The sequence below is a fragment of the Trachinotus anak genome, unplaced genomic scaffold (genome assembly GCF_046630095.1).
Source record: "Trachinotus anak isolate AG129_WGS33_773 ecotype Australia unplaced genomic scaffold, CSIRO_AGI_Tana_v1 ptg000013l, whole genome shotgun sequence".
NCBI classification, from domain to species: Eukaryota; Metazoa; Chordata; class Actinopteri; order Carangiformes; family Carangidae; genus Trachinotus; species Trachinotus anak.
Window position 1 is genome coordinate 12,121,380 of NW_027273864.1, and position 13,621 is coordinate 12,135,000.

The window sequence follows — 13,621 nt, forward strand, 5'->3', positions numbered from 1 at the left end:
AAATGTTTTCAGGTAACTTGCATGTTTTAGAACCTGTTATCATCACATCCAGTTACCTGGTGAACTGACCTCTGCAAAGACACACTGTACAGGAAACACTGCTAACAGTTATTAGATCCTTACAGACTTCTTTAGTCTTTATATGATGATGCTTTGTTATTTTCTAGTTCAGGAAATTCAGAAAACACATCACAGACAATTAGAGAATTTGATGCTGTGTTCCAAGCTGGTGCCACATTCATTCAAAGTTGTTCAGCGGGGGCCTCTGCCAAAAGGTTTTTTTTAGGCTTCCTAAGGCTTCAGCACTTTTGGGCCCATAATGCATGCTCATTAGCATCCTTCTTTGACTGAGCTGTTTGAGTGCCTGTTGGCTCCCTGCACAAATGAATGGCAAGAATATAATTTACTGTTAGTGGGGTCCAAAAGACCACTTTTCCCAGAATGGTTAGACCTCTTAATTCATACATTTCAAATTCAGATCGTACTGATTCATCTTGTAGTGTTTTGTTACATTCATAAAAAATATACCTGTCATTTTACAGCCCTTCTTTTTGTAATGATTGTGTTTCCACACAACATTTTGGTCGTCATGTGACCCGCAGCTGCAACTGGGTCCACACCCCAGAGTGGCCTCACAGCCCAGTGCTGGGCCTGGGAGCTTGACAGAAAACCTCATTAATTTCTCCTCCATAGTTAATTGTAGCACAAACAGTAGCTGACAGCCAAAGTAGCAGCTTCAGTAGCCCACTATACATCAGCACAGTTCTGTTACCAGGAAAACAAACCCACACCATATACACAACAATGGTGAAAAGCTGTTTTTTCATGATCATATATATATATATATATATATATATATATATATATATTAGGACTGTCAGCATTAACATGTTATTCGCGATGAGATTAAGGTCCGAGCATCTGCTGTTACCAAAGATTCTGGAGCGCTACATTTTACATGGCGGAGCAAGATACTTCATAGCAAGTCATGTCTATGGGAGCAAAAGGGGGATAGTTCCGGTCTGCATAAAGGGGCGTGTCAGGAGACCTAAAGTGTTTAAATCCAATGCCTGGATCATCGTTGAAGATCGAATGGGTAGGAAAACAAAAATATGACTTAACCTGAGGTCGTCTACGGATAAACAAATTATCAGACATCTTCATAATGACATGTCAGACATGCTAACGTTAGCTTCTAGTTCAGACAGACTGACAGTTATGTGTTGTCAAGCAAGAGAAAACAGTTCTGAAATGCAGAATTTTAATCATGTGATAAAACATATATATATATATATATATATATATATATATATATATATATATATAAGAAAAAGAGAGAGAGAGAGAGAGAGAGCCAGAGAGAGAGGGTGGATGGGACTAATTTACAGTGGCATAATGGAGATGTGACATGCCTGACCTTTTTCCTCTTTCTTCCAATTTGCTTGTGACATCAGATCCTACCGCATACTCTCAGTTTAGTGCTCTTCGTGACAGCATGTGGCTGCACCAGTATATGTATGTGTGTGTTTCTGTGCATCATATATAATGTGTAGCTGTATCCTGTTCTTACACAATCTCAGCTCCGGCTCAAAGCACTCACAAACTTTGGGAATCATTTTGCCATGAAGCCACTCAGAACTTATCATGGATGTAAGAAATAAATGGTTTTCAGCTTGTTGCTTGGCTCGTTTTCCTTGAGCCTACCCTTAACTCTCTATCATTCCTGCACGGGTTCAATACTCATGTGTTTCTCTCTCTGTTTTGGGGAATGTTTAAACACCACCTCATGCTTTTCACTGCGGGCAAAACGGGAAAAAAAGGTCACACTGATTCACACCATCATTTACCTCTCTGTGAGAACACAAGACTCCACCAAGCTCATTATATGGGCACTGTGTCACCATCTACTGAACATGGCACATGGAGAATAAGAAATCCTTACTCACCAGAGAACTACAGGACATTCAGATGACACAAATCCCCAGGGGTGGTTCGTGTGTTCCACGGAAGAAGATAATGAAATCTTTGGAACAAAAACCAACAAAGATAATGAAGGATTTGACTCATTTGTTGTTACTGCTCCCCTTTATTCAATACCATGCTGTCACTCACAGTGTCTGTGTGTGTCTCAGTGATTTTTCTTTTGTGTTTTGTGTTTTAAGGACATGTTCACATTTCAATATCTCACACTGCAGGTCACAATTGTGTCTATTGCTAGCCTGAAGACTACAGCTTTCCATATGTAGTTTGTGTGTGTGTGTGTGTGTGTGTGTGTGTGTGCGTGTGTGCGTGTGTGCGCGTGCGCATGTGCATAAGTGTGTGTACACATGTTGAGGTCGGGGACTTCATACCAGATTCTCATTAGCCAGCTCCAGAAGCCCAGCAGTATCTAATGAACTCTGCAGCGCTGTATTGTCTCTGCCACTCAGCAGGGAAATCACATTATGGAGCTCATCTTTGCCATCAACCATCTCTTTGCCAACATGTGCTCACAGCCTCATCAACACCTCAGGGTCTTTCAAAAGTCTGGGTGGCTCACAGATTCAACATCAGTGTCCTTTTCTCTTCTTTTCTCCCTCACCGGTGTTAAATTTAGATCTTCACATCGAGAAAAATATAACCTTAGAGAACACAGAGTTCAAAGAGGTGTTCAGCTTTGTGTAACAGCATAGAAAGTGTATGTTTTTATATTGGTTGACTTGTCCTAATTGCCCACAGTATACTGTATTTGTTGTTTTTACTGTATTGATTGAAAAGGCAAGGTCTGCTCACACATCCACCTTCTGTACCTGTCATCCACGTTATAGAAAAAACTAGATCGACTCCTACTTGCAAATGGCCTCCTTAACATTGATTGAAGTTGTAGCGTTTGGCAGCTTTCCAATAAAACAGGGCATGTTTGGCTCAAGCACAGTTGTGAATCATTTGAGGCTTTTATATCTTTATCATAGACTGGAGACAATCTCAATAAAATAAAACTCCACTGATTCCAATCAGTGTTTGAATTGAATCATCACTCCAGAAATTGCAACAAATTAATGAGGGACTGAGATAAATATTAACTCATTAATCCAAGTCCAATCTGTGGCAATTAGTTGTATGTACAGTCAAAATTTTAAGCTTTCATTATTTTAGTTCGTATTGTGCTCTGATGGCTCATAATCCTGTTGATGAATTGAAAACAATTCATTTAAAATAAAGTTGTGTTTAATATGATTACCTCAAGCTGTGACACACAGAAAACTTTAAAGGGCCAGTCCAGTGATTTTACGCATGAAAGCTTAGTAGTCATGGTTAGCACTGCTGTGAAAACAGGTGTATAGTGTATTCTGTGGCTTTGGAAGAGCTAAATTTCAAGTCAGCAAAAATAACTAAACTAAGGGACATCACTTAGGCTTGGACACTACAAATTTATACCAGAAACTCTACATTGCAAATTGGGAATGTTCAACCCTGTCTCCTAGAAATTATGTTCATATACAACTAAACATGATTGTTGGCTGGATTATGTTCAGATGAAATGTATATTTTGAATAAATGAAGCTGACGTTTGTCACACCAGCGAATGGGGTTCATATCCATGGTCTCATCAGAGGTTTAAGCCACAAAAATACTTAAACTTATTAAAATTTGAGAAAGATGATAATTTTGCTTAAAAGTAAATAAACATGTTGTGTCTGAAATCACTGTGAACTTCTCTCTATATTAAACCAGACCATGATCTTTCCCTAAGCTTAACCGAGCACTGTGAGTGCCTAAACATCATCATAAAGAAGTTTAATAATGCTGTATTCACCATGAGTGGATATTGTACTACAAGATCGGATATTTTACTGATACATTCAGTATCAACGAATTTACAACTTGCCAAATATTTAAATTAACAACATATCCTTACATTAATTGAAATTGTGATCCGATCACAGTTAAATTTGTCCTCTAACAGCTCGATCTGGCCATGGCTACAATAACATTTTAGGTATGCTACATTTTACAACTAGAAGGGCACAAAGAGAGACCAGACTTCTGCCAAGGCCAATGTCAAACAGCGTACACCAAACTTCATTCATTCATAGTAAATGACCTGGATCTGCTCAAAGTTTTAGTGGGCTTTTCCCTGGCCCATGCCCCCTCCCTCAACCAAGTTCGGTGAAAATCAGTTCTGTACTTTTTGTGTAATCCTGCTGTCAAACAGACACATGGTGAATACATAAACTCATTGGCAGAGGTAATAAGGCACATAAAGTCTTGAGTAGAAAAAACAAGAGTAGAGATGGGGTATACTTAAAATAAATGTTTCTGTGTTGTTCGAAGGCAAAAGTGTTTAGAGCTGCTCTGAACAGCCGCACTTGAAGGTGGTATGAAAAAACCTGCCATGATAGGAATACAAATTCAAATGGGGATAATGGCACAAATTTCAGGGCAAAAGTTTCTCAAAAGCATTTCTGATGCACTCAATTATTTTTGTACACACAAAAAATGATAGGAGTAATTTTGTAAACACTGAAATAATGTAGAACTTGAGCGAAAAAGATCAAACTCTGTACTTTCTCACCTACACACACCTGACCAATCGCTGGGTGAAGTGTGCGTGCTTGTTGGATTATAGTGACACCTTCAGTAAATGCCCAGAATAGCATACATTGTAGCATACTACAGTTCACAAATGTTGACATCCTCCCTCCATTTACCAACTGCTACCATCTGATGGTATTTTATTTGTGCCTGTGCCAATTAGTCCTTAATCAATTTTGATTTCATTTTGATGGTGTATTAGATTATTTAATAGAATAGGAGTATTTCCATGTGGCTTTAAACAATTTATTTATGTATGTACTGTATCTCATATTTTAACAGCTTTTTGTATGGTATACTATGTGCATGTGTTGTTGCTGGGTCTTTGTCAGCCTTTTCTCTGGCATATTTCCCTGCATTTGGCACTTTGGGAGTGAGAATCCCACTAATTAGGAAGCTTTAATCACTGGCTTTCTCTTCCTTTCCCTTCCCACTCTTTTCGCACTCCCACTCTCCCCCCTGATTTTCTGTCTAACCCCTCCACTCTGCTTTTGCCCCCCATTTTCTTCCCCTCTTTTCTCTACAAGTCCGCCCATGTTGTTTCTCTTGGTCTCTCTCTTTACACATTTCCCTCATCTCTTCCCTCTGTGGGGTTGATCAGTGAGTTATCCTGCTGTAATTAATGTGAGTGAGGAGTGAGGATCAAGGAACCAGGAAACACACCCATGGCTTCCTGCTGCACAGCAGCAGTTCGTGAAAGCGTCTCTATCAATCAGCCCTCTGTAAATTTATGTGTTTATAAGGGAGAGAAGAAAAGGGAGAAAATGTGCAAGCAGACAACCATTAACTGTGTTTGTTTTTCAAAGTGTTTTGTTGTCTTGCTTTTCCTTTTATCATGCCTCTCTTCTGACCGCTGTCTGTCTTTCTCCTTCCACAGTTTGGCAGAACAGAGGTGATAGACAACACCTTAAACCCAGACTTTGTCAGAAAGTACATCTTGGACTACTTTTTTGAGGAGAAGCAGAACCTGCGCTTCGACTTGTGAGTGATTTCCTTTGAAGTCGTACCATCACTGTATCTTCTCTCCTGCCCTCTGTCCTCCTTCACTGGGGCGTGTTTTCTTCTTCCTCTGCTCAGTGCTGATAGTTAGCTTAGTCTGAAGAAAGTGACCCTTCACTAAACCCTGCCCCCGTACAGCAATTACTCAAACACTGCTTAACAACTGAGCAACTGCGCAATAATTTTCCTTTGTAAAAATGCAAAAACACAGTTTGCAAAAACACATTAAAGCATACATTTAATCTCTGTGTTGCTTGTCAAAATACATTTTCTCCCAACAGAGTGAAAAACATTTCAACAGCAATTTTAAGTATAATATTTTATTATAATACTGGGGCTGGTAGCTTTACCCTGCAAAACATTTACAATGCTAGATTTTTTTTCCCCCTTGTCTTCGACATGAATCATCAGCAAGTGAGAAGGACATGGAGCTTTAGCCTCAACCTTTTAGCACAATATCATATTTCATTATGTGCATGTTTAAGAGCCATTTAGGATTCTTGCTTTTAAAACATGTAGGCTGGAAACATTAAAAAGTCAGCTGCAGACAGAGTTTTCAACCAATGCATAAAGTTTTAGCTCTAGCTCAGCTCTAACTAGCATAAGCTAACGTTTATGCTAGTCACAGCTGATAAAGGAAGGTTTTGTTTACTTCTGACTTGTTTGAAAAATGTACAAAATTTAAGCAATGTGTGAGAATGAAAATCTTGGAAAATGTAGCAGTACCTGAGGATGGCTTGTGGGGCATAGGGATGGAGTGGGAATAAAAATCTGGACATTTGGTTTAGATGGACCCACCAAAACCCATCAGGAAACATACCATCACACTTTACATGAATCATGTAGTAAACAGGCGATTAATTAATTATGATGATTAAACTGTAGTTATTTCTTTCTTTCACTTTTTTCCGACTGGACAGTACAGCAATGAATACAACACCAGACATATCTTCATTTCATACATTCATACAAATCTCCCTTCATTGGATCTTTCTGTAATAAAATTCTGTAGATCTGAGATAATCACAGACTCTGAGCACTTTAACCAGGATATTAGAATTTCTGATGAAACAAGAGAGAACAAAGGGATCCTGCTGAATAAACTCAGACTAGATTCCTGTTGTCTTCTGCCTACCGCTTATTCTGTAAAACTGGACTCACCATGAGTTGTGATGCTGAACCCACTCTACTCCTCCTGTGTTGTCTGCAGAGTTACTGCTGCGTGAGGCACGACTATTAGAAACATTTGGATTTTTCCGGATTCATCTTCTTTTCTCTGAGCTTTACAGCCACAGTTTGTTTGTTATTCATGTGAAGCAAGTCAGCGACAGTCCACTGCTACCTCAGTGTTAATAATGATAAAGACACCAACACACATTAACCGAGCTGCAGTACCAAATTGACTGTAGTTTGCTGGGATGCAGACATGATGAAGGTGACAGCCTGCTCCACTGGGCTGATCACCATCACACAGCGCTATTGATCTCTCTCCCTCTTGCTCTTTCTCTCTCCCTCCCTCTCTCTCTCTTAAATATTATTTTTCACATTGAGCCACATTGATGTTGAATAAAAGTCATAAACGTACTTGCAGTAGTTGTCAGAGTTTATTTAAAGACCCAAGGCCACAGCTCACATGGTCTATTTATAAAATGATTGTGTTTACTGACTCTGTCGGTCATCGGCCCTTGCAGCCAGCCCGGCCAACTGGTCCTGATTAGCCCCTATATGCCTGGTGGGGCCTCATGATTAGTTTCATGACATAGCAGTGATTTTCATATTCACTCAAACCAATCACAGTTTTAATCAACCGGTCTCACTCTCCTTTTCTGTCTCTCACTGATGATTTCTCAGTCCAACTGAATCTCTTATGTTAACGTTATCATTCGTACATATGGGCTGCTTTAGATTGGCCAGCGTGAATATGCAAAGAATACGGCCTCAGTACTGTATTTTGTTCAGTTCTTTCATGGATGGAGTTAATTTCCATTTGACAAACAAACATTTCCTCAAACCTCCTCCAGCAAAATGACTCATTACACAGCTATACCATCAAAAAATATAAAAACAATTTGTATCATTTGATCTTTCTTTTCAATCAGTTACTGGAGAAACACAACACTTTAGTTTGTGCAGCTTGTAAAATTTACTGCTTTCCTGTCTAATTGTGTCTGATTGATCTCTAGCTGAACAGGATCTAACGTTTCATCAGATGTTTAATCCTAGTGCATCACATTGCTCCATTTCCCTCACTTTTATTTCTTTATATTCACATGCAAATCAGACCAGGTCCATCATTCATTATTATGGAAGAGGAGAAAAGGATGTTGATCCCCTCCCCACTTACTCTAGTAACATCTGAAAAGAAGCTAAGGTGCTGTCCTCTTGGCTCATTTTGAATTTTGTACATTTGCCTTCTTTTGTCTATTTTATCTTTCACAACATCCACTCAACTCTTTAAAAACAGTAAGTTTAAATGTAGCTAAATATTATTTTGAATATTGTATTTTCTTTTATGATGTTATCCATTTTTCTCTGTTCTAATTCATTTTAATTCATAGACATCTGCTTTTCCATACCTCAGATGTTTGAGTCGCAGCGTGCCCTTAAACCTACAAACAAAAACAGCTGAAAAGACAACATGAGAAAATGTAGTGAACTGACAGTTTATCCTTTCTTTTCCTGCTGATGACAAATCAAAGGGTTTGTTTTAAATTTCTCCTTTAAGAGCGTATCAATCAAAATGTCCTCATTCAGATAAGAGACTCCTCTACTGTTTCTGAAGTAAAATGGCTTTGCTGCTGTTATTTTGTTTCCTTTCAGGTATGATGTGGACTCCAAAAGTCCAGACCTGTCCAAACATGTGAGTGCACGAGCTTCTTTTAACCCTGAACCACTGATAAATGGAGGCCGGTCTTGAGCAAAATCTGAATTAATGACTTGAACGGCTGAAATGAAAATGAACAAAACTAACAAAAATAGATAAATACTGCTTGATGGAGTAAGGTCTTGGACATGATTTGAGATTGGCCAAACCATTTTATCAGTGGTCTAATGGTGGCAATGTTTATATTTTTTGTTTCTGTATGTCTTAATTGGTTGTTGCATGATTTTTCCTTGATGAAATAAAGCAAACCCTTGTCATTGCCTGATCATAGAAATGTCCAAATGCAATTTTATTTATTTATTTATTTTTTTGCTTCTAGACTTCAGTAGGGGTTTTCTATGTTGTAATTGTGCTATAAATGCAATTTCTATTTCCATGTATCTTTGATTGAATCTTATATAATTTTATTTATTTTTTATTTGTTGTAGAGGTGGCACTGCAGTGGTAGGCATCGTGGAATAACTTGCTGTAAGATTAATCATGTAGAAATATACAATGCTTTTAACCATTAGTTTCCATTATAAGCAGTGTAGTAGAATACATTGTACATGATTATTTTGTTTCACAAATAACAGATAAGTTGTTTTTTTATCTGAGAGACTGGAAACTATGGAGACAGAAAGCATTGATAAAAGTTTGTCATCAAAATAATCTGTTTTGATGAATATTTGATGTATTTGGACAACCTGGGTTTGCATTTTTTCATCACCTGCTTTAATTCCAACTGTATTCTTTCTGGCACAGCATGTGTTGTCTTCCCACTCTCACTTTGCCATCTTGAACACTGCTAGGAGTGCTAGGTTTTTGGTGTATTGTTGTTTTCTTGGTATATGATGTGCTCTGTCGTTGTTGTTGTTGCTGCTGCTCAACCTTTCTGGAAGCCTGCAGAACTCAACGTAGGTCCCAGCATCTCTCTCACTTCTGACACTGCATGGCTGCTGTATCTCACGTTAACGATCCTTCTCCCAGGAGGAAGGATGGTTTCACTGATCAGAATGAAACAACCGAGAGCCAGGGCAAGCTATCTGTGCAGCTCGTAACCGTCACTGCAGTCTCAAAGGGCTCCACAACAGCCACAGTATAAAAAGAAGTTTGGTCTTTCAGCAGTTTTTGTTGCATGTATTTGTAACATGATGAAGATGGTGAGATTTTCCAGGCTCCTCCTTGTAACGAGTGGAATTAGTGGGCACAACAGCCTAGAGACTCAATGAAATGAAACACACTATAGCCTGATGTTGAATTATTTAGTGTGTGCTGTCTGCCAAAGCTAAAGTTAAGGACTTTTGGTTTGGATCGTCCCACATCCAGAGTGTGATTAATTCAAAGGGAACTATTTTGACACCAAACTCACTGAAAGTTTCTTTTGTCCCTTCTGTCAAAAATGTTAAGTCTAATATACCAGATCAATGCTGGACGACATATAAAGAAAGACATGCTTATAGATTAAACCATGTCTCTCTCTAAAAAGTGTCTAATTTAATGCTCCACACAGTTGTGAATCATGTTTTTTGTCATTGTTCATGGTGCTTTGAATCCCTCTATCTTCTCATGTGTGTCTCTCATACTCCACAATTCAAACCAGTGGTTCCCAACAGGTGGTTTGCAGTCCAAAAGTGGGCCATGGGTCCATTCCTAGTGGGTCCTGACTCCTGATGTAACTTTGTCAAAGAAAGAAAGAAAGAAAGAAAGGAACAAAGAAAGGGAGGGAATTTACTTTGAAGTACAGCACACCCTTGGAACAGCAGTTTTACTTTGGATGCCATTTCCTGAGGCTGTACAACATGAAGCTTTACAGTACATATAGCCTACTGGTTCTGTGTTGAAATTTGTTCCCCCTCAAAATAGTGTTTCCCTGATAAAATTGTGTTTCCCCTGGTTCATACCATCATGGTTTGGGCTTAGTTCTTCATGTAATGCTATAAATATAGTTTTAGTAGAGTGAAGAAGCCTCAGTTGTATCTGCCATTGCTTCATTATTTTTGAAATGTTTGCTTTCCGTCCTAATTGCACTCTCTTACTGCAAATCTCCTCTTTTTTAAAATGAGCCTTAAACCCCAGTTGTCGTTAAGTTATTTTGGTTTTAATTCTGTGAAATAAAATTTAAGGATAGCATGGATAAAAATGCTGTCCCTGCACGGATGAAAATAAACTGAATGGGTGTTAAGTAGGGCTGACCCTGAATCAGGATTTTCATAGTCAACTGTGGGGTGAGGTAAAGTTGACAGCCTGCCCTACTGTTGCTCCTGCAGAGCTTTGTGTACAATGATGTAGCTAAAAGAAAGTACAGTGATTCAACTGAACAAATTCAGGTCAACTCTGGGTCTTCCTGACTGACGAATCGAAAATATTGACTTTTAGAGGGAGCCTCAGCTTTAAGTTGGTGTACATGCTGCCCATGACCTTATATCTCAGGGAACATTTGGATCCTGAGGCTAGACCAGTTGGGAAGCACTGCTTTAAACCATGTATACCATCATAGTACATAGCCTTCATGGTTATGGCAACACTTCGGTTAAATTCAACAACTGCTTCATAATTCACATCAAAACTGGATATGATATCAGTTATTGTGACTCTGAGGGAAAGGAGAGCAGTTTCTGTCTCACAGCTGACAGTAAGCCATCAAGTCTTTATACTGCAGATTATATAGCCTGCAAGCATAACATAAAATGGTGACACCACTGCAATCAATCAATCATGTTGACTCAATGCACAGGCCAAAGTTGAGAAACATGAATGAGCAAGCCTCAGAACAAACAAATTCTTGAATTTCTCATTTGCATGGGTTCCAGTGGTAGAAGAATGAGAGCAATATTCCTGAGTTTAGTTTTCAATCCTGACCATGCCCTAACATTGATTTGTTCTCTTTCTACTCTACATACACCAACCTTTCCTCCTTCCTTCCTTCCTTCCTTCCTTCCTTCCTTCCTTCCTTCCTTCCTTCCATCCTTCTTTCCAGGACTTTTTGGGTCAGACGTTCTGTACTCTTGGGGAGATTGTTGGATCGCCAGCCAGTCGACTGGAGAAACCTCTGGGGTGAGTGAGAGCTTCAGCCAATTTCTGCACTGCCTAAATACTGTACACCTCATTCCAAATATGATTGAGCAGCACAATACTGAGCTAAGAGAGGAGTTAAGAAAGTAGAAAATTGCTTTGGAATCAAATACAATGTCCATTCTCAGGTATTCTTCATTCACACTAAGAATTTTGTGGAAATGGACTGAAGTAGGTGTAAATTTGTTTGGAAGAGTATGAAGGAGAGGACACAACACAGAGAAACTAATTAAGGGGCATACAGAAAGAGTGAGTGCTGAGAAGGGAAATGGTGGGAGGAGGAGGAGGAGGAAGAGGAGGCATAGGGGTGATTTAGAAAGAGACGAGAGGAGAATACATTGATCAGACAAAGGAGGAGAGGAAGGGAGGGGGAGACAACACATCCTACAGATGTTTTCCACAGATAATTATTGTCATTAAAGACAAGGGTGAAGCGCGCCGCAAAATTACCCAAATTACTGATCGTCTCTGAGGCTTGTGCTCTCACGTTGGCTGAGAAAAATGTGGTGTTAATGGGGTATCCTGTAATCTGTCTTTAAACATCCATCATCGCCATCAGTCTGCTGGCTGAAGTCATTTAAATGTCACATTCAGTGAGATTTGCCTGTTCTCAGGTTTGAACACGTTACTGCGGAGAACACTGAGAGGAAACAATCGAATATTGATATTCAACTTTGAATTGTAGAAGACATTACTGCCATGTTCTAGGGTTGGTAAACGTTTGACACTCACCATAGTCACAAACAGAATAATATCTCTTTGTTACTGATTTAGTCATTGACCTGTTGATCGAATAATCTTTGTATTAATTGCCTCAAGTGTTTAATATGCAGTACTGTCAGTTACATAAAAGAAAGCAAATAGAGAAGAGTTGTTATGCCCAAGACACTGATTTTCCATTCACTTTATGCAGCTGTGTAATGCTTAGAAGCTTTAGTGATATCTCTAACTTGTAAGTTGCTTTGGATAAAACTGTCTGCCGAATGAGTAAATGTAATGTGTGGGCCTAAAGAAGGGGTTCATGGGTAACTGCAGGGCACCAGGGCTTGCATTCTGTAGTCATCTCTAAAATCTAAAATGCATGTGTATCTGTTGTCCCGTGTGAACACCATGTATCTCCAAAACACCAGCTGGTCATGTCTTAATAAAAACAGCTTTGTTTTCAGCTGTCTGACAATGCCTTGTTAGCTAATCCAGTGGGTTGTAAAATGGTTGATGGAAGGAGGATTTTCTTGATTCTTCAGTTTTTCAGAAAAAGTTAAAGTCACCACTATTCGTGGTTGGTAAAACAATGTCAATGTATTTGGGTCACAACAGGTTTCTTTCGTCTGCACATCCTGTTTTACGATGTGTGACACCATGAAAAAGCAACATATATCAACAGTGAGTTGATAGCAAAGATGTCTTCCCCTACAGCACACAACTGATGATGGCTACTCTGTGTGTGTGTGTGTGTGTGTGTGTTGTCCCCATAATGCATGAACTATTGCTAGCTACTTAAGCAATGTAAATATGAATAAACCCTAAGCCTCCATATTGAGAGCATAGACCTTAATAATGTTTTACTAGTTTATATCAAACTATTTCTTTCTGAACTGAGGCTTAATATAGCATGGTTAGAAAAGGAAATAGAACTCTTGCCAATTTATTCATTTTTAATTTGAGACACACTGCAGCTGAGAGATAACACAACTGCTTGCCAAATTTTTTATTCTTATGACAGCCTTTCATCTTTCTTTAGAGGGTGCAAAATAAAGCTTTTCGCATGGTGGAAAGCTCCGCAACCAAGATTTGGAAAAGTTCTGCTTTAAAGTGCTTCCTTTAAATCAGCCACTCTGGGTGGCTGGGTAATGACTGATCGTTCTAGGATGTAATCAGGTTTGGTTTCATGAATCACATTTGGAAGGTGTGTTAGGATTGGTTCAGTTCTTAATAGTTAGTGATGTGTATGTGTTTGTTTAATTTTGGTGGATATGTAAATCAGTTTCTTTGAAATCAAACACTGTCAGATAATAACAAGTGTGATTATGTTCAGGACTTGGACTGAAACTGTCGTTCGGCGACTTTTCAAGTTGTACTGGAGAGGTTGTGCAGCTGCTTTGTTTCATC

General features: G+C 39.0%; 1 protein-coding gene across 2 annotated transcripts in view; it reads left to right on the forward strand.

The window, feature by feature from the left end:
• Positions 1-13,621, forward strand: part of cpne5b (copine Vb) — a 124,648-nt gene that overhangs the window by 32,040 nt on the left and 78,987 nt on the right. For both annotated transcript variants that reach the window (XM_071494901.1, XM_071494902.1), the window contains 3 exons: positions 5,453-5,556; positions 8,395-8,434; positions 11,418-11,494. In XM_071494901.1, coding sequence (XP_071351002.1) covers positions 5,453-5,556; positions 8,395-8,434; positions 11,418-11,494 — 221 coding nt within the window. The remainder of the gene's footprint in view (positions 1-5,452; positions 5,557-8,394; positions 8,435-11,417; positions 11,495-13,621) is intronic.